We start from the raw sequence: 21,653 nt of genomic DNA, 5'->3' as shown, positions 1-21,653 counted from the left end.
GGTGCGACTAGCATCTTTTCTATATGCATTTCAAAAATTGAAAAAGACGCACCTACTTACCTTGGCCTTTGGTGGAAGAGATGGTTTCCCTCTCTGGAAATTTTAAGATTTTTAATAGGTTTTTAGGAATTTTAATAGGTCTTTAAGAATTTTTAAAGGTTTTTCAGAATTTTAATAGGCTTCATTGTGTACAAGTTATTATTTTGTTGTATACATGTTTATGTCTTACATGTTGGAACCTGCCATGAAACCTTCAGGTATACAGTGGGATAGAAATGCATATAAATAAATAAATAAATAAATGAAAAAGTTGTTTTAAATGGCCTTGCATTAGCTTTCAGTGCTATGGGCAGCTGAGTATTCAGAGTGTGGAAAGTACAGTTCCCAGCATGACAAGGGATAGGAGAATGTATGCCTCAGCAGAATATAGAAAGCACATTGAGTTGATCACTTGAAAGTCCTCGAGCTCAAACTGGAACAGGGATGCTGTGGAGTTACACAAAGTCACTATAACAGTAGCTGCCATGTAGAAAAGCAAAATTTTGATATCCAGTTTGGATGCCCAAGTCTAGTGTGATATTTCAGGATAGGACTTATGTGATCAGCACTCATGTGGAATTTGTCATTTCTTTTATAGCTAAAAAGGTAATAAAGATTACCAACAGTTCACATCTACCTATTTTTCCTAAAGGAAATATCAGTTTGGATTTTGCATTTGAACATTGCCTAGAACCCTTAAGCAGCTCATACTACTCAGTTACTGAAAGTACCTCCCCAATATAAAGAAAAGCAGACAAGAAGAATGTTACCCTCTTGATCTCTCAGCTGTTTTACAGACTCATCTCACATTCCAACTGTACGATGTTAATGGCACCTCTTAATAGGGCTTCAAGGCAATTAAACTAGATTATGCAGCCACCCCCACTTCCATTGTCTCTGTACGAAGGCTGGCTCTCATAGCTGTTCTCATTCTACTCACATATATCTATAGCCCCTAAGAGAAGAAGAAGAAGAGTGGGATTTAAATCCATCCTTTCTCTCCTGTAAGGAGACTCAAGGGGGCTTGCAAACTCCTTTCCCTTTCCCCCTTACAACAAACACTCTGTGAGGTAGGTAGGACTGAGAGAGCTCCGAAGAACTGTGACTAGCCCAAGGTCACCCAGCTGACATGTGTTGGAGTGCACAGGCTAATCTGAATTCCACAGATAAGCCTCCACAATTCAGGCAGCAGAGCAGGGAATCAAACCCGTTTCCTCCAGATTAGAGTACACCTGCTCTTAACCACTACGCCACTGCATACACTTGAGCCAACCTGGTGTTTCCAGTCCTCAGATCCATAGCATGGCTGCTACATGTGTTTGGGGAACTGTGAGGATCTCATAGAAAACACAGACAATCATAACAAGCAGTATTGCCAAGAGGTCAGAGTTGCCATGTAACACAGTAAGATTAACATTTAGTTTTATCTGTAGCCCTGCTCAATAACTGGAACAATCAGAGGAGGGGGGGAAAACTAATAATCCCTAACCATTCACAGAGACCTTGATCACAAGTTGAACAGAATATCAGTACAGTACACACTGAAGCCTACAGTAGCCTGTAACTAATGGCTTCTGGGTTTGGTCAGTAAACTCACACCATCTTAAAAAAGCAAATGAAGCTTTGTTGAGGATAATCAGAAAGATGTTTGAAGTCAAACAGAATACAGTTCAACATTGACAGGTTACACAGAAAATAACAATGCAAACTCTCTAAATTCTTGAGGCCTGAGGTTTCAAAGCATAAGCTAAGTTCTCTCTGGCTGCAAGTGGGGGAAGGGAATAAGGAAAGGGTAAAGGGATAGCTATCTGTTGCAGTGCATGCTCTTATGGAAAATGCAGACCATAGTCTGGTGACCCCTTTCAACCAAATCCTGGGATGGCCCTTGCCAAACTTTCTAGGTGAGGAGTGAGTTGTCCCTCCAAACTGGAATGAGCCGATTGCCCCTCCCAGCTGTAAGTTTTCAGCTGCATCAAATAATCTAATTTGATGCAGCACTAGCCTGGGAACTCTGCCTTGAAGATAAGCAGCAAGTGAAATATACACTCTGCACCAGGCAGAGGCCACTACTAGCTAAAACTGGAAGATTTTTCAACATGGCCACTCTCTTGACAATGCCAAACTACAGAATCCAAAGAGACAGAACTTGCTGTCAATAAGTGGATTGTTCCTTTTTAAGGCCACACCATTCTCTTTAGAAGATTTATATATGTATTGTAGAAGTAAGCGAATGGTACAACATAAAAAATACCTTCACTCTTTATACTGTCCCAAAACTATACCAGTTCTAGAAAAGCTGCAATACCAGATCGTTGTATCAGAGGGTCAAATTATTGTTACTATTCTACCTTTCATCTATAGAACAATGTACTTTTGGTTTCATCTCTAAAGATCTTACTGCTCATGTAGAGTTCGTTTTCAGCAACACAAGTAGCCTGCAATTCTTTCTGAAGGAGGAGACCTGTCTCAACATAGGTCGATTCCCCACGGGCGAAATCATTCTGGGATTGAATTGGGACCATAAATTACAGTACCTAGTTGATCCCGGTCTGTCACTCTCCATGGCGGTTGAGGTCTTGTGTTGGAACTGTGATCAGAGGCTGGGATCACCTCGGTGCCTCTTCTGTTCCTCGTTCCCGATTAGCTGTTGCTTTAGGGTGGGAACATGAATGGGCGTTCCTTTTTTTTCCTCCTAACGGCTACATAGCTACATCGTCACAAAGCAGAGGTCTACATAGCTAAAAACAGTGCTCATTGATTGCATGGTTATCGCTTCATATGCAAGAAAAAAATATTTTTACACCTGATAGAGGTGGAACCCGGAAACAGTTTTGAGAAGAAAATATCACAACCAATCTCAAGACTAATTTATCTTGTGAAGAAGGAAACAGTGAAAGTCACAGCAAAGGACACAGAAGCCACTTGCCCCAGTGTCACTGTTTGAATTATGCGTATCCTGGGATGTATCTTGTGAAAATAAGCCCATTTATTGCACTTTGGTGTTGATCCCCACTCTAGCGAGGTTGGTCTGGCAATGCCAATCAAATGCAGAATCTTGACCAGTACCAATTCAGAGGATGGTGCTGGGGTTTGTGAGGCCTGCAGTTCTGCCCTCTTGTACCAACGAATGTCAAATGTAGCTATGCCCGTCACGCCTTAAATTTTGTTTTCCTTCCCCGCTCCTCTTTATGGCTCTGAAGGTAAGCATACCCAATGCTTAAAGTTCAACATCTCTGTTCACAGGGGGTATGCTGCTTGAAGCAGAGATCTTTGTATCATGTGGGGGCAGGGGGTGACCAAATAGTCTCCATTGGCAGCAAAGAGGCCAATCCAAGGCATCCAACACAAACATTCATCAAGCGTGAACCCACAAAATGACTATCAGATAGCCAACACAATTACAACGTGCTCATTTGATGAACCTTTGGTAACTGGAGGAGGATTCAATTTTGTCCAAACTGAACAAGCAATGATTGTGGTTGTCTATAGATGGAAAATTACCATCATGCTGCAAACACTTTTTGAAAATACATTTTGCCATGCAAGAAAGGCAGAAGACAGACCCACAAGTAGGGAAATTTAAGAAGGAGAACGGCTGAGAAGAAAGTAGAACTACTGATTTAATAACCCAAGTGAAACGATTCTGAGGTAGTCAAAAGGAAAGGTGAGGGAAGACACAGCTCTTTCTTCTAGTCATGTGCTCTACTGCTGGCCTTGGACGAGGCTCAGTCAGTGCCATTGAAGTTACTGCTTTAGAAGATCAGGAGCAGTCTGCAGAGGCACACCCCCCGTACGTGTAACTGCACTGACCAAGAAAGAACTCCATGTTCACAAGCAGGACTGCCATAAAATACCAGTTCATAGGGGCCAACACCGGGGGAAGGATCCTGAATTGCCTCCCTGACTGGCTAGATACTATAAAGGACAAAAGGAAGGACTTTTGATCTGACAAGGGTTAAATTATTATACAGAAGATTTTCAATCTTCACTAAGTGAGATGGGAAAAACAGGGAACCCTCCAACTGGCAAAATCTACAGGAAATAATTTGTACTACATTTATCTGTAGAAGTTCATGGAAAGTTTTTTTAAAAACCACACAGCATGCCAGGGTTTCTGCAGCAATAATAATGTAAAAATCATAATCATTTCAGCAAGAGTGCATGTAAAGCTACCAACCTGCACTGATAAAAAGTAGTCTTAGAGACCTCCTGTAGTTCAGCTAGGTTGCACTTTGTGATGTGTGTGTACAATGAAGAGCTTTCCTTGAAACATGAAACCAGCCAGACAAAATGATGCTCCAAGAAAAGCCCTGGCAGGAAACCAAGCTAGTACTACGAATGTCTTCCAATCCAAATAAGTCCTTCCAGCTTTAAAAGAAATCAATACAGACACTGAAGTCTATTGCAACAACCACTAAAAGCTTTTATGTGAAAATCTTTAAGGATTTCCTTTAACAATTGTTCCTCCAATCTTTATTGGCTCCCAAGATGTACACACAGGATACTGCCCACATTGGGCACATCTCAGGTTGAATAAGGCTACTATTCCCCAGTGTTATAAAGCATCTCAGATTTTTTTTCCTTGAATAAAACCACAGCAGGGAAATAAACCATATGCAATACACTGATGGTCTAAGCCAGTGAGTTAGTGGGTTAGAACTGATGGTCTAAGCTAGTGGGCAGTGGGTTAGAACTGCTTCACACTGAACACAATATCATGGGAATGACAGAGTTTAAGTGAATATTTCACAGGGGAGCAGAGTAACCCTGGGGGATGTGCAATGTACGCTTACTGGACACTGTGACTGATCATGCCTCCTTGGTTCATAGTCACTTTTCTCCATACTTTCAATGTGCACAGCAGAAATGAATCTATGTTATGTGGAGTGGCTCTTATGTATCATTACCTTTTCTATCCACACATTGAGTGTGAAGAGGAGAAAATGTACCAAGGGGCTGAGAGAAAGGGAAGCAAAAGGGAAGGCTCTAATAGTATGGCCCTTTTCCTTCATAAGTAGATAAATCAATACTATGCATACATCCACTTTTTAGAAGTCTGATACAACTGATGGACTCGTTGCATTTAACAGCAGTTGGGAATGCTCTACTTTCTTTCTGCTTGGTGAAAAAAGGTTTGTTAACTAATGAAACAGCAATGCTTGAAGGTATGATCAGTACATCACTTCTCATGCATAGCGTGGATACATAGACAGATTTTCATTATTGCAGGTATAGTCAAAATATCACTGCTTCCCAAACAGACTTTTAGACTGGAACGCAGAGCACTAGGAATTTTTTAAAAAGAAAGCTGAACCCTAAGTACCGCTTAGCTTCCCTACACTGAGCGCTATGCAGGGTGCCTTGCCGGTCATTCCACACAGAAAGGTGAGGTGATCCAAAGCACTGTCAGGGTCCTAGGGTGCTTGGTTCTAAATGACCTTATAGAATGGCTGACTGCACAGCTATTTTTGCTCCCATAGTGCAGCTGTGAAAGTAGTAGCAAGGCAGAGAAATGAGCTACATATTACACCCCCAGTTCTCATGCTGTTCTGACTGGCAGAAGTTAAACAGTTGTGAGAGACTGCAGTTGTGTATTCATAACAAAACATGCAAGCATTGGGCAACTAACAAAAGTTAAAATCTGCATCCCCTATCATTGTATTAATATGAAAAGACACATCAAGAACCAGGTCCTGATTTCTCCCAGTGATGAAATTAATTTCCTGACCTGAGAGACCTGATCCAGTTCCACAGGGCCTGTAAGACAGAGCCGCTCCACCAGGTGTATGGTTGAGGTAGCTATGGTTTTTCCATCAGTCTTGACCTCCCCACTCCCCACCCCCAATACTACTTTCTTGGTGGCTAAAAGTTAGAAGATATTAATATTTTTAAAGGTTTTTAATGAACTTAATGTTTTTAAATGTTTATATTGGGGTTTTTTTAAAAAAAACACACACACAGTTTTTACCATGTACTATGGAAAAGTTGCGGGCTGCCCTGAACCCATTGGGGGAGGGTGGCATACAAAACCAATAAAATAGATAAATAAAATAAATAATATTGGATTTTGCTCTGGAACAGAATCAAAATTATTTCTGCTGATTCTTAAATACTAGCTATCTGTTATGGCAACATAACATGCATTAGCAGGAACTGAGGAAACCAGGAACTGAGGAAACCTTATCAACCCTAAAACATTAAATAAAAACGGTCTTCACGATGTTCTTTCCACCACTGCTATGTGGGAGATGCGTACTGACCTGAGGTCTGGAAGTCTATCTGGATGGGGTTGGATAAGCCATTGACTGCCTCTCGCCACATGCCTCCACCCCCTGGTGACCATGCAGTAACCACACAACGATATAACCCAGCATCAGAAATCTGCGTCTGGTACATTCTGTAGCGGAATTCATTCTCCTGGACCTTCTCTAAGACTACACCATCCACCCGGTCCTGGTCTGTCCAATCTTCCCGTCTGACCACTGAATCTTGATTGAGGGAAATGATGCGCAGGGTTCCATTAGCATTTGAATGGTCATTCAGAGTCTTCTCCGCTGTAATGAGGACTGAGTAACGAGGAGTTTTGATGTTCCGGGAAGACACCTTGCAAGTCATTTCAAAGGTGTGCCCGGCCATGAAGAACGGCTTCAGCTTCACAGCTTCTACAGTCAGTGCATAATCTGAGAAGAGCAAAGAAGGCACAGATATAAGAACAAGCACAGGACAGAGGAACATAAGCAGCAGCAAGGGACGAAAAACTGCCACATCCAATTCTGCAGTACATTTTAAGAGACAATGTCAGGAGTACTTTGCAATTCATTACATGCACAACCACGTGACAGTGAGACAGCATTCCAAAGCAGCATGTTGAGGTTATAAGTGTAAAAGAAACAGCAAGGAAAGGTAGATGTGTAGAATATTCATGCTTCAAGTCCTAAATGAGCTTTAACAAGAAGCCAGGGGTTCCATTTCACATTGCAGAATGCCTGTGCAAATGAATATAGAAACACTTAGGGGGAAAAAAATCAATGTTACTAAACTGACAGAATTTCCAATACAGAAGATTTTAGAAATGATATCCACTTGCCCTCATAACAACCAACAATTCTTTAAAGTATCTCTAAACTTAAGGTTTCCGACTCTCTTACTGGTTTTTGTCCAACCCGCATTTTGTAAATTTTATGCTTTTGGTGCTCTTTCTCCCTTTTGTTTTACTGGACTTCTAAGGCAGAATGAAAACAGAGCAAAATAAGTACTGATTGGCATATCTGATGATGGAGACATTTTAACACTGGACCAAAAAGAGTATTTTCATTACAGAATGGTTAACTCTAGGCACATCTAGACTACTTCCTGAACCTGAATAATCGCAACCAAAGTCAAAGCAGAAGGAGTGCAGCTGGGCCCACTTCACTCCATATGGCCCGGGGTCATAAGCTCCCCGTCAGACATGCATGCCATTGGGAGCAACTGCTGACTGGGCTTTTTTTGAGCACAGATAGGTCCTAAATATACATGTCTGGAACATTTACAGGTTTGGTTATATTTTTCTTGTGTGCAAGATAGAAATGGAACATAAACAGCTTATGAATCTATCTGCTTCAGAAATATGCTATTATATACATACTATACCAGAGATGACCACATTCAAGAATACAAAAATTCAAGAATTAACATTAGATCGAGACTGTACAAGACTGACATGCAGCTTGCTTTAATGAAAACAACAATTCCTCTGTGCCCCCAAACTGGATGAAAGGAGTGACTGTGACCACCAGTAGTGCATCCAGTTTCTGTGACTGATCTACTACCGAGAAACTTAACAGCTATTTCCTGTAAGGAGTAGGAATTCAGCTGCCCTATTGTATGCAGTTCCAGATTCCAACACTAGTTTCTCTCTTCTTGCTGTCTTAATTTTCTTTTTTCTGATCGCCATTTGCACAGATATGTCATATATTGAAAAAAGGCAGAATTCCTGTTATCTATTGACTTTTTCTAGCTTGGTATTTAGAGTTGTTTGTATAACAATACATTTTCTTCTAATGAAACTGGCTGCATATTAAACAGGAGGTGAATATTTTACAAGGCCACAGGGAAATAAGATATACAGAGCTTGCCACACACTTCCCAAAATTAAAACAACATACAATAATACTTTTGTCTTCCCTCAGGAGAGATGAAAGGTATTTGTTGTGATTACATTTTACAGTACGTTGCCTTCAAGCAGCAGTTTTCACAACAAATAAATACACCTAGAAGATGAGAAAACTGGGCCTGACAACTATATCATCATCACACAAAGATGATTGTAGGGCAATACTATATAAAGGCAAGATCAAGAAAGAACAGTGTGCTAACTTGGCTGAGTACCAATCCATTCAACATCTCTCTTGGAGTACTGTGTTCAGTTCTGGTTGCCACATCTCAAAAAGGATATCGAAGAGATAGAAAAAGTGCAGAGAAGGGCAACGAGGATGATTGAGGGACTGGAGCACCTTCCTCATGAGGAGAGGCTGCAGCGTTTGGGACTCTTTAGTTTGGAGAGGAGACGTCTGAGGAGAGATATGATTGAAGTTTATAAAATTATGCATGGGATAGAAAATGTTGACAGAGAGACATTTTTCTCTCTTTCTCACAATACTACCGTTTCCCCGAATATAAGACATCCCCAGAAAATAAGACGTAGTAGAGATTTTGCTGAAGTGCGAAATATAAGGCATCCCCCGAAAGTAAGACGTAGCAAAGTTTTTGTTTGGAAGCATGCCTGATGAAAGAACACAGAAAAATAAGACATCCCCTGAAAATAAGACATAGCGCATCTTTGGGAGCAAAAATTAATATAAGACACTGTCTTATTTTCGGGGAAACACGGTAGAACCAGGGGGCATTCACTGAAAATGCTGGGGGGAAGAATTAGGACTAATAAAAGGAAACATTTTTTCACACAACGTGTGATTGGTGTTTGGAATATGCTGCCACAGGAGGTGGTGATGGCCACTAACCTGGATAGCTTTAAAAGGGGCTTGGATAGATTTATGGAAGAAAAGTTGATCTATGGCTACCAATCTTGATCCTCCTTGATCTGAGGTTGCAAATGCCTTAGCAGACCAGGTGCTCGGAAGCAGCAGCAGCAGCAGAAGGCCATTGCTTTCACATCCTGCATGTGAGCTCCCAAAGGCACCTGGTGGGCCACTGCGAATAGCAGAGTGCTGGACTAGATGGACTCTGGTCTGACCCAGCAGGCTTGTTCTTATGTTCTTAAGTGTCACAGAGTTAACAGTTGCATAATTTAATTCTTGGTTGTTGTGACAATTAAACAGGGGCACTCAATAACAGTTCAAGCTACAGATAAAAGTATGCCTTCCTGCCCAGAAACTACTGACCACAGAATCATGGTTGAAAGGAAGTTTTATGCCCATTTCATAGAAAGCAACTCTATGGAAGAAAGTAACATTGATGTACTATTTCTCAGTCATTCATGCAGCTGACTGGGGGTCTTATTTAGGAAGAAGGGCACATGAATTCTGCACAAGACTTCTGCTAGCCACATGACTTGTTTTAAAAAACAAAACAGTAGGAAAAGGGCAACTAAGCCACCTACTGCTAACAGCTAATTTCATATATGCTAGGCTGCATCTCCAGAAATTACCCAGTGGCTGAGCAAAAGTTGGCATACACTAATGATGGATCAGTTTTAAGGGAGAGAAAGTGACCTTAGCCCCAAATTATAAATATAATCAGCTCCAATTATAAATACTCCAGTGCCATGGCTGGATCACTGTGCTCTGAAGGCCCGTCTGAATATGTCATGTCCCTCTAGTTTAGGCATGCTCACCCATGGAGACTTATGGATCCAATTAGATTCTGGAATGCTTTGTGGGACCCAAAGCCTCCCAACGACTCATTAGATGAGCTGACAGAGAACTGGAACAGCTGGCTCTCTGAATATATCAATGAGATCACACCCCAATGCCCTCTATGCCCCCCGTATTAAACCAGCTCCATATAATATGGATTGGAGGAAGAAGAAACAGGAGCTAAGACAGCTAGAGCAAGTCTGGAGGAAGACTTGTGATGAAGACGCATGAACATCTTATGGGACGCATGAAAGCCTATGAGGTGGCAGTCAAAGCTGTAAAAAGAGATTATTTCACAGCTAATATTACATCCGTATGCTCACATTCAGCGCAATTATTTAGAATAGTGCAGCAGCTGATGACCTTGGCACAAATCACCTATAACATTTCTAAAATGTTTTCAGCCCCCACCCCCCCTTTACAATGACGTATGTCCACACTCATCCCCTCAAAACATTTCATGGCCACAGTGGTGTACCACCCACAGGGACATGGGGTAACCCATGTCCCCAGGCACACGCCTTTCAGTCAGGTGGGGGGGGGGCACCAGCCAGGTCCCGTGCCCGGCCTCTTCCCCCATGCCGGGGAGCTGCTCGCCGGCGCCCAAGGCCAGGACTAGCCGCATAGCTGGGAAGCCTCTCCCCCACCGGGGGATCACGCTGGCACCCAAGGCCAGGCCCAGCTGCACAGCCAGGAGGCCTCTCCCCTGCCGGGGGATCACGCCAGCGTGCGCAGCCGAGAGGCTTCTCCCCCACTGGGTATCTTCCAATAGAGCAGTTATAAATAAATTATTGTGAGGAGATGTCCTGTGGCTGATTTAAAACAGGTCCTTATTCCAGCAAAGCTAAACTGTGCAACTTGGACTGAAGGAAAGCCTGCTGGGCTTATAGAAGATCCATGATTCTTGCTCTGATATATGCCGGAGTGGAGCACCAATTAAGAAAACTATGGGTACTTTAAAATATTTCCTCTTTAAGACACCAGTTGTTACTGTATAGCTTTTTCTTAATCCTTCTGGAGAAAAACAGTAATTCAGTAAGCAGAGATGCATCTCATTCTCAATTACACAATGCCATGAACGCATGAAATATAAAGTCTAACCAAAGGTCTGCCAGAGAGAATCAGTCCATACACAAATTACACATTTGTGTTAACAACACTATGGCTGACTAATTTCCAAAACCAAGAAATGAGACACAATGCAAGCTGAAATCTACTTTCTTAGCCATAAATTGTTTCCTGACAGTTGAGATCAAAAACATATTTTAGAACAGATTTTCACTATATTTTAAATATAAATATAAATGCATTCCCTTCATTCCACATGAACTGTCCTTGACTATTTTAACTTTACAATAAAAGAAAAAAGGAGGCATTTCAAGCTATTAAATGTGTAAAGACCTCTGAGCTGGTTATATAGCTTTCTCTTATGCCGTGTTGATTTTTTATTTCTAATTATATAGTGGAAAGGAAAAACATCAAAACATTCCATAAACTAACATTAGGATGGGTTATTAGCTAAATGAAAAGTATTTTATTGTACTTAGCGCTAATAGTGTAGATTTGCCATGATATATAATAATGAGAAAACTATCACACATAGTTCCTGAAAATCATTACCATTATAATTAAATTCTGCTAGGAAAAAACAGTAGGCAAATTTATAAAGGTTGCAAATGTAGCTGCCTTGCTTTTTACATCTATAATATACAGGAGCAGACAAGGCAAAATATAGTATAATGTTACTTTCCAAGGTGCTTCTTCCTCCAGGATTCTTAGATCACAAAGATGAAAAGGGAGATTGGTTCACTATCTGTTTATGCAGAATCCCAGTAAAATTCCTTTTGTGCTTTTAATACCAACTTCACTTCCTGGCACTTCAAGTTGAAGAATCCTGGGATCTGAAGAATTTTGCTCAGATTCCCAAAGACCATGGATCCCAAGAAGCAGGAGTTCACCAGATGTAGGATTCTTGATATTTGTACTTTAGTCATTTATACATGCACTACTTAAGTCACATCTAAGAAGCAGTCAATTCTCTAACTTTGCTTTGCAGTGGGTTTTTCCTGTTTACACAATCTTTTTCTGCCTGTGGTTTTTGTTTCCCTATCAGAGAAGATCCACTATTTTGCCCACCTGTCTCTTTATTGCTGCCATGCAACTTCCATTTTGGGATGTTGCCTGATACTTTTGGGGAAGGGCATCTTCTGCCTATCAATAGTTTGTGAAAACAGTTTACTTGACTAGCTAGGGCAAGGTCTGCCATGCCGAGCAATAAAAGCCTATAGCCTATAGTCTTGCAGGTGGGGAGGGAGAGAGGAAAGGAAGAAGCAGCAGCTGGGGGGGGGGAGAGAGAGAGAGAGGGAGGGAGGGAGGGAGGGAGGGAAGGCTAGCAAGAGCTTTCTTAAGGAAGCCAGTCTTGTCAATTTCATTGGATTCACCGCTCCAGTAATAGACTTCAAACTTGAAAATGAAAAAAAAAATCCTCAAACCTTAATGTCCTGAAATGGTGGCTTGTAGTGTGGAAGGAACTACTGAGGTATGGGCAAGGAGGAGTGAGAAAATCTGAGGAAATGTTAACACATTGGGATCTCCTTTTCTTTCCCTGAGAAGGGAGAAAAAAGTTGACTTTACAGACCTTTCACAAACTGCAGTGATTCTTAGATCTGAGTGTGGAGTGAATGCCAGAGGGGAAAACATGTATGTAAACCAAAAATCAAACCCAAAGGGAATGTATGCTCAAAGCAAAGGAGACCACATGTGTGTCAATGGCTTCAGTCTCCATTGCCCAGAAGACTTATTTGGGCAAAGCTAAATTACCAGTAAGTAATTTGCTACTGATGGACTTGTCGTTGTGTGAGATATTAATAAGTCAACAGTAAGCATAGTGCACTGGTAATTTTATAAATAGCAATGTTTGCATGGTTACAACTCCCTCCAAATAAATTTCACGAACTTCCCTTTAAAAAAAAGGGGGGGGGAACCAAAATTCCTCCCATTAAAAAGATAGGCTGATTCTGCATGGGCCAAAAACAGTGGTGTGAAAACGATGTGAAAACAGTATAAACCCTTTTACACCGTTTTAAACCCTTTTACATCATTTTCACACCATTTTCACACTGCTGTTTTTGGCCCATGCAGAATCAGCCATAGAGAAAAAGAGAGAGAACCAAAAGATGATGGAATCGACCCATTGGTTACTCACCGAGAAGGGGTCTTCTGCTGGATTAAGGGAGGCATCTTGAAGTGGGTGTTTCCCAACCGGATCTCAGGGAGGCAGGACTTAACCAAAGTTGTCACTTCCTGTGGTCCGAGTGGGCGTCACCTTTCTTCTCCAGTAGACACCTGTCCAAGCAGTGAAAGCTTTCCTCGGAAGTAACATGTACATTGAACCACAAGAGGAAGTAACAAGACAACATAACGATGATTATAACGGTAACAACTATACAAAAACCCATGTGAACTAGATGGAACTTTTGGGCTGCTGGGGTTTCTAGCCCTATTTACAACTGGAAGTAGTGTGACAAAGGAGAGCATGGAAAAACATTGGAGATCTAATGATGATCCCGGGAGGGCCAAGATGCCTCCCTTAATCCAGCAGAAGACCCCTTCGTGAGTAACCAATGGAGCCGTTCTACCTGGATGTAGGAGGCATCTCGAAGTGGGACCTCCCAGAGCAGTAACCCGAAAACGGCAGTGGGTCAGGATCAGTCTCCACGATGTACAGTTCCAATACTCTCTCTGCCAAACACAGCTCTGAAGCTGCCGTGGAGTGTATTTTATAGTGCCTTACGAAGGATGAAACAGAGGACCAAGTAGCGCTCTGCAAATGTCTAATACTTGAGGGTTTGAGGTTCTCAAGGGCCATGCGTTAGTTGCTGCACTACAGCTGTGGAGTGGGCCGCACTCATCCCATGAGGAACCCGGCTGGTTGGAGGCCTTGCACGCTCTCCACGATGCAGGCCTTGATGGTACGGCTGATGGCAGCCTTGGACATCGGGTGGCCCCAGATTCGGCGTGGATCAATGCGTTAATGAACATTGAGTTGGACTTGCCGGATAGATTGAGTCATTATTAGGAATGCTTTTTAAGGCCTCTACGCACGTCCAGGTTATGCCACAGCCTCTCTTTAGAGATGCGATAGAGGTTGGGGGCAGAAATTGGGAACTACAATGTCCTGTGAGGTGTGGAATTGAGGAATCGGGGACTCAGGGAATGAAGGTGGGAGGTCTGGTTTGAGAACAACTCTGTCCCTATGAAAATACAGAGTTCTTTTTCCACTGAAATAAGGAGACATGGAGTTCCGAGACCCGTCTGGCTGAGGTGGATGGCTAAGGAGGAACATTGCCTTCATGCGGAGCCACTAGAGATGGATCAGTTTGAACCCGGGCTCAAAAGGGTGGATTTAGTGAGTGCTGAGAGTACCAGGTGTAGCTGCAGCCAGGTGGGGGAAGCGATGAGAGCCGGTGGGTGAGTTATGGATTCCAAGGGTCACTCCTTTAAGGAAGCCCGGATGACGGTCGGGATGTCTGGAGAGAGGGAGATCGCACAAGGGCCTGAGTGGCAGATGGTGGTCAGAGCCGCTGACCTGTCTCCTAAGTGTGGCATGCTCCAGTAAACCTTGTTCGGGGAATCCCCTCTTGGAGGAAGGCTTGTGAGGATTTGAGGGAATGCTGGGTTTTTCAGGATCGACATTCTTCGCCGGCACCATCTGGTGGAAGGCCTTCCAGGAGGAGTTGCTTGGATCCTGTTGGTGGAGTTGCGGCAAGCAGATGCCAAGAGGGTGGTGGCTACCCTGATCCGGAAAGTAGCCCTTCCTCTGTTAATAATCTCCGTTCAACAGCCATGCCGGTTAGTTTGAAATCCACTGAGGCTTTGGGGTGCCAAATGCCGGTCCTTGGATCATGCATGTCTCTCGGGGTCGGGAGAGTCAGACCTGGGTGGTTACGGAGAGGTCTAGAAATGGAAGGAACAGCCATGGACGCATTAAGTGGCCAGAAGGCTGGTGCCACTCAAAATCACCGATGCCTTCTCTGTTATGACCTTCCGGAGGACCTTGGGAAAAGTTGATTTATGTAGGTGGGAAGGCATACAGAAGTGCTTTGGGCCAGGATTCCGATACATGCCGTCCACTCCCACGGCTTCTGGGTGGTAGAATCTGGATATGGAAGGCCGGGAATCTGGCGTGTTGTTCTTGGAGGCCAAAAAAAAGGTCCAGTTGTGGTTGACCGGGTGTTGGTGATCATCCGGAATATGGCAGGGTTGAGCTGCCATTCGGCCTCCTGGATGGTTTGACGGCTCAGCCAGTCCGGCTGAGATGTTGAGGCTCCCCTGGATGTGTTCTCGCAAGTGTGAGAGTGACAGTAGATGTTGCTCCTGACCAGTGCAGAATTTTCGTGGCTTCCTGGTGAAGGAGGAGGAAGACCTGGAACCTCCCCTGGTTGTTCAGGTATGCTTTGGCTGGACACACATTGTCCACGTCTGGATCAGAACGTGAGAGTTCTCGATCAATGGGAGGAAGTGCTGAAGGACCAGAGTAAATCGCTCTGGTCTCGAGAAGGTTGGAATAGGAAGAGTGAAGCTTGATGATGCGACCAATGCCCCTTGGGTGAGACTGGTTGTTTGCTGTCAGGGCTCCCCAGCCCGAGTGGTAGACTCGCATCTGTGAAGATTTCTATCCGTTGGGGTAGAGTAGACCTTGTACCCTCTGGAGAGGTTCGCGTTTCACCGTCCACCACTCTTGAGACTGGCTTTGAGTTGGCAAAGGATAGGGTGAGATATCGGTCCTCCTTCTTCATAATTTGATACTGGAAGGGCTGAAGGAAGACCTGCAGTGGCTATGCATGAGTCTGCCCCACTCGGAGCATGTCGAACACTGACACCATGGTACCGCAGAACACTGGCCAAGTGGGAGTAGGGAAGACTTTGGCTGAGATGATTAAGTTCACTGGGCACTCCCTCCGGCTTTGTTGATCTTCTACCGGGGTATGAACAAGGTGTTTGAGAAGATGTCGATGAGTTGCTCCGGAGATGTTCCATCCCTTTGGGGATGGGGTTATTGTGACTTTTGGGAACGCTTGATTAGGAATCCGTGACGGGCGGAGTAACTGAAGCTGGGTTTAGGCGACATCCCGTTCCGCTTTGTTGGCCGGGAGAGTGGACCTGACGAGATGCTCGTCCCAAGTATGGGGTGGACATGGATGGCCTGCTGACGGAGAAGCACGATGGGGGCCAGGAGGACCTTGGAGAAAACTCTTGGAGCGGTGGAGAGTCCAAACGGAAGAGCCCGGAACTGGAATTGATGGTCTCCCACTGCCCGAAGCGGGTTTAGGAACTGGCGGTCGCGAGGGTTTTATGGGGATGTGTAAATAAGCCTCGGGTGAGGTCCAGTGAGGTCAAGTAATCCCCTGGTCTTAGGTGTTCCACGATGGAGCCGGAGTGGTTTCCCATCCTGAAGCGTTTGCAGTTTGATGTGTGACGATTGATAGAACCGAAGGTTTAGGGATGGCCCTCCAGTCCTGGCCGTTCCTTTTGGGAACGGTAAAGAGAAGTGAGAGAACACTCCAGAGCTTCTCTCTGCCTGAGGTACCGGCCTCTATGGCCCTCTGATGGTCAGGGAGGTGTTGGATGGCTTTCTGTGTCCGTTTGGCTTTGGGCCAGATTGGAGTTGATCGGAAAGCGTGAAAGCGCAGGATTCAGGGGTACTTGGATTTGAACTCTATGGAGTAGCCCGATTGGATGACCTCTTTGGTCCAAGCATCGGCATGTTCGCCCAGCCACTGGTCCTGAAACTCCTGGAGGCGGCCGCCGACAGGGGTGGTGTAGTCAGGATTTGTTGGAGGCTGGGAGTTTCTAGTCGTTGGTGGAAGTTCCTTTGCCCCATCTGGCTTGGTGGACGAAAGGGCTGATTGAAGCTGCACCTGGTTTGACCTCTGCTATGGAATCCCTGTTGAAGGTTGCCAGCGTCTGCCGTCTCTAGGTGCTCTGGCAAAGCGTTGCCCTGTGGGAACGAAAGGTGGTGCCTTTGATTTGGAAGGGTTGTGCTCCGGATCTATAGGTATTTTGGGCAATGGCCTTCTTTTGTCCTTGGTCTCTACTTAGGATCCTCTCTCCAGTTCCTGGCCGAAAGAATGCCGCCCTGGAAGGGAAGAACCCGGATACCAGTTGTTTGGAGTGCTGGTCCGCCTGCCAGGAGCGAAGCCAGGCAAGCCGCCTGGGAACCGAAGCCATGGCCATGGCCCGGGCTACTGAAATGAATGCATCGAAGTTAGAGTCTGCCAGGAAAGATACCGTCAGTAAAATACGTTCTACTCCTTCTCTAACTCCTTGTTGGGAGGTAGGAATCATGTCCAGGAGTTTGCGAAGCCACACGATGCCCGCCCTGGCCATGGTGGTGGCTGAGGGAAGCCAGGGATTTTTTTGAAGGCTGCCATGGCATTACAGAACCTCATGGAGTCTCTTAGAGACCACGGGCTTCTATGCGTTTATCTAAGGGGTCCCTTTATGTTGCCATCAGCCCGTCCCTGGGAGACAAAGTCCTCCCGACTGGAGTGCTGCTATGGGGGCATCCACTAGAGGAAGCTGGTTGGGTGAGGCTTTGGATGTACTCTGGGGAGGCGTACAATTTTTTGAAACTGGAGGGGAACCCTTTGCTGGCAGAGGGGTTGGCCCATTCTTTCCTGGCACGTTTTTCAAAGTATTCCGGGATCGGGAGAAAATCCTTGGGGGGCTCCCCATGTGGGAAGATCTTTTTATCCCCTTTGGGGCAACCCTTGATAGGTTTGGAAGGGGTAGAAGATGAGGAGGAGTGGTCAATGGCGTCCTCTGAATCTTTCAGGTCAAGGGCAGAGATTGCCTTTGAAATGAGTAAGGTAATGTCCTCCGTTTTGAAAAAATTTTTGGGGCTATTTCCCCACGCCTCAGGGGTGATGACTCCTCTTCCGGGTCTGAGAAGTTGAGTCTGATCTCCACGCAAGATTCCCCTTCGCTAGCCCCTTCTTCCCCTGGGAAGCGTGGTGGGAGTCTCCTGTAGCGAGGTGTTGGATTGTGAGGATCTGGGGTAGGTGAGAGGGAAGGGGAGGTGGAGGGGGATCTGCCTCGCCTATGGAATCGCTTATGATAGGAATGGATCTCTTCCCTCATGGATTTCTTAAAGAGATCCACCAACTCCTGGGCAGAAGCCTGTTGCCAACCCCCTGGTAAGGTGGGTGCCGTGGAGTTTAATCCTCCCCTGTCGCGATCTTGTTTGGGGGCCTCTGAAGTGGCCTCTGTCGTTATCCCTCTCCATTCCCTCCTCTTCTTAAGGGCTTTTATCATCATTCGGCCCTCTCCGGGTCGTTGGCGTGCCAGGGTTGCGAGGCGAGCAGGGCTCTGAGGTCTTCCCTCAGTCCTGTGCTTCGTTGCTGCCAAGGGCCGGGAGGAGCCATTTCGTGGTCTCCTCTGCCTTATATAGCGACTGTTAATTTGGCCCTGGCCGGGTCAGGGAAATTAAGCGCTGACGTCAGGCGCTTGCTTTCGCGCCTTTTTCTTCGCGCCGTCCTTGGAGGAGGCGTCTTTTCGCGGCTTTTTTGCTGTCGGCTCCGTCGATCCTCCCGCCCTGGAGCGGGTTTGGCTGGCCGCGTTGTTCTCCGGCGCGTGTGTGCGCGCCTTGTGAGCTGCCCTGGTCCTCTCTGCGGAGGACTGGGAAAAAACCTCCCTCTCGGGAGAAAAGCGGCTGGCATTTCCCCAGTGTGCCATAGCCGCTTGGAGGAGGCTGGGGGGGAGGGGGGGGAGGGAAGGGGAAGGGAGAGGACAAGCTTCCGATCCCTGTTGGGGAGGAAGAAATCCCCAACTAACACACTCCCCCCTAGACAAGACTTTAAGCAATAGAGCGGAATACGAGAAGAATTCAACATGACAAAGGGAAGAAGGAAAAGGAATTCTGCGAGCAGAGCTCAAAGAGTGCTGCGCTCCCTGTTAGGCAGGGAAGAATACTGGAGAAGAAAGGTGACGCCCACTCGGACCACAGGAAGTGACAACTTTGGTTAAGTCCTGCCTCCCTGAGATCCAGTTGGGAAACACCCACTTCAAGATGCCTCCCACATCCAGTAGAAGATATGGTTCTGAGCAAAGAAGCCCCCATAAAGATGATTTCTATCCACTGGTTTGGATTCAGCAATGCACACGTGGAAACATCTATGGACTTAGCTATTATTTAACATCTATATGCGACCCCTTGCTCAGTTGGTGCGGAGCTTTGGGCTGACGTGTCATCAATATGCCGATGACACTCAGCTCATTCTGTTGATGGAGGGGGGAGCGGCCGCCGCCCCTGCAGCTCTCCAGCATTGTTTAGGGGCCGTGGCTGGTTGGTTGAAACAGAGCAGGCTGAAACTGAATCCATCGAAGACGGAGATCCTCTGGCTGAGACGTGGGGGGGAGGTTGGGAATTTCCAGCTGCCGGTGTGGGAGGGGGGGCCTCTATTGGCACCAGCCTCCCTCTGTCCACATCCTGGGGGGGTCCACCTGGATTCGTCTGCTTCTCTAATGGAGACCTATCAGGTGGCCCATATAACCCAGGTCGCGTTTTACCATCTTCGATCAGGCCCGATGGCTGGCTCCCTTTCTCTCCCAAGTAGCTGACTTGGCCACTGTGGTCCCATGCAACAGTCACCTCCAGGTTAGGACTCATTGCAACTTCGGCTTCTACGCCTGGCCTTAGCGTCTGATTTGGAGATTAAAAGATGGTCCAGAATGCAGCGGCGCTGTATGCTGTACAGGGAGGTGCCATGGGAAAGCATATTACACCTATGCTACGCCGCTTGCAACTGGTTACCAAATTGAATACCGAGAATCATTTTCAAAGGTAAGCAGGTGTTAACCTGTTAAAGGCCTTACGCTGGCCTGGGGCCTTCCGTACCCTACGTGGGACCACTGGCTCTTTTACCCCATATGTCCCAACCGGGTCTCTCTGGCGCTCGGCAGAGGCCAATTTACTGGTGATCCCTGGCCCTCTCCATGATAGCTGTGGGCTGGCAGCCTTCCACCCGGGCCAAGAGCCTTTACAGCTCTCTCTGGGTTCCCAGCCTGGTGGGAACAGCTCTTCCTCCTAGCTGTCCGGGCCCTGCCAAGGAACTCCTGCGCTGGAGTTCCGCAGGGCCTGCAAGACTGGAGCTGTTCCACTGGGCCTTTGGGAGAGACTCAGCTGCTGGACAGGGGCCCCCTCCCTCCCTTCTTGTTCTTCTTTGACATCATGAAGACCTATAAACCCCCACTCTGGGGCTTCTGTGGGAATGATAGTAGGCGCCATCTGGAACTAAAGTATTAATGCTGCATTTTAATAGAGTAAGGTTTATTTTTATCAGAGCCATCCTAATTTATATTTATATTGTATTTTAATTGATTGTGCTCTTTATATTGTTCACCGCCCTGAGCCCTCCGGGGGAGGGCGGTCTATAAACCTAATAAATAAATAAATAATAACTAAATTGTTCCCCTTGAGCAAGATCTTGTGCAATACCTAGCACTTTCCTCCCTATATCTTACAGTACTAAAAACAGTGCCACTAGAAAATGAGTAGGGATACAATAAATTTGACTGAGCACAAGTGGTTATCACAGTCTTTCTTCCATTTTTGCTTCCGCCAGAGCTCTAGTGAAACTAGAAATCTTGTGCTGAATCCAGCACATTTGTAAGAACCATCAATACTTCCTGGCAGGTCTGGTCTTTTTTTCCATTTATGACAGTAAATTTAAGACACAGGGTTTTTTTTATCACAGTGACATTACCTGCCAACATTTATTTTTTTAAAAAGACAGGATGCATGCAGTCATGTAGTCATTCTGACTATTCAGAGGGAAAGGCATGGGAAGACTCAGCATACCACATACTGGCAAATTAGATGAAGTACATAGCTGACATAACTCTGGCTACATTCAGCCAAGTTCTTACACTGACATGGGGCCAGGAGAACTACAATTAAATAAACATCATGTCAATTTACTGGTATCTGCTTGGTGAAGCGAAAAATATAGTGGTACTTACACACCATTTTCTCTTGATAAAGAAGAATTAAAATGTGATCATTCGCATTTCATGTCTATGTCACTTGACTAGCGTTAAGTGCTTTAATTGTGACCCTGAGAGCAGAAGGTGAACTTCCAAAATTGACTATAAATTTCTTGTAGCTTAAAACTCCTGGACTGCAATACTGGAAAAAAATGCCATGTGCTTCCAAGTCTTATCATTTAAGTTATAGTGTTGGATAACTGGAGCACATTTTTTCTAGTGCGCTTCAACCATTGAGTGTTGACTTGAGGCAGGGCCATCTGTATATTTCTATTTAACAGTGCTGTGTAGGAGAAAGCCCCAAACTACTCACCAGAGGAAGACCTATTTATTTCCTTAAATCTCCTGGGTTGTAAGAAGTTGGAGATGATAGCCTTTTCCTGCAGCATATTTCCTTTCTCTAATATTAATTGTACATAAAATAATCAGAATAGGCTACCATCATCCTTGCGTAGATTTTTTCTCCCACATTTTGCAAATACAAAGACAAATGATTACGACATAAAGATAACATGCTGGAATTTCTGTACCTTATGACATAAAGGTTTTACCTGCATATACAGTTCAGTAGGGCTCTTTAGACAGTGTCCTCTCCCTCTCCCATGTGTGCATGCATGCCTGTGTAAATATTTCTTTCTTCAGAAGCATCACTATCTATACAGCTGTCATCTCCTTTCAGATTGGAGCAATGAGCTCAACTTACAGCCAGAC

General features: G+C 45.2%; 1 protein-coding gene across 3 annotated transcripts in view; it reads right to left on the bottom strand.

Moving 5' to 3' along the window:
- Positions 1-21,653, bottom strand: part of PTGFRN (prostaglandin F2 receptor inhibitor) — a 131,736-nt gene that overhangs the window by 24,120 nt on the left and 85,963 nt on the right. For 2 of the 3 annotated variants that reach the window (XM_048493953.1, XM_048493954.1), the window contains exon 6: positions 6,300-6,719. The exons of the other annotated variant lie outside the window; for it this stretch is intronic. In XM_048493953.1, the coding sequence (XP_048349910.1) occupies positions 6,300-6,719 (420 nt within the window). The remainder of the gene's footprint in view (positions 1-6,299; positions 6,720-21,653) is intronic. 3 annotated transcript variants of the gene reach the window in all.

The sequence above is a fragment of the Sphaerodactylus townsendi genome, linkage group LG04 (assembly GCF_021028975.2).
Source record: "Sphaerodactylus townsendi isolate TG3544 linkage group LG04, MPM_Stown_v2.3, whole genome shotgun sequence".
NCBI classification, from domain to species: Eukaryota; Metazoa; Chordata; class Lepidosauria; order Squamata; family Sphaerodactylidae; genus Sphaerodactylus; species Sphaerodactylus townsendi.
The sequence above is the reverse complement of the archived record's forward strand: the minus strand, read 5'-3'. Positions and strand labels throughout refer to the sequence as shown.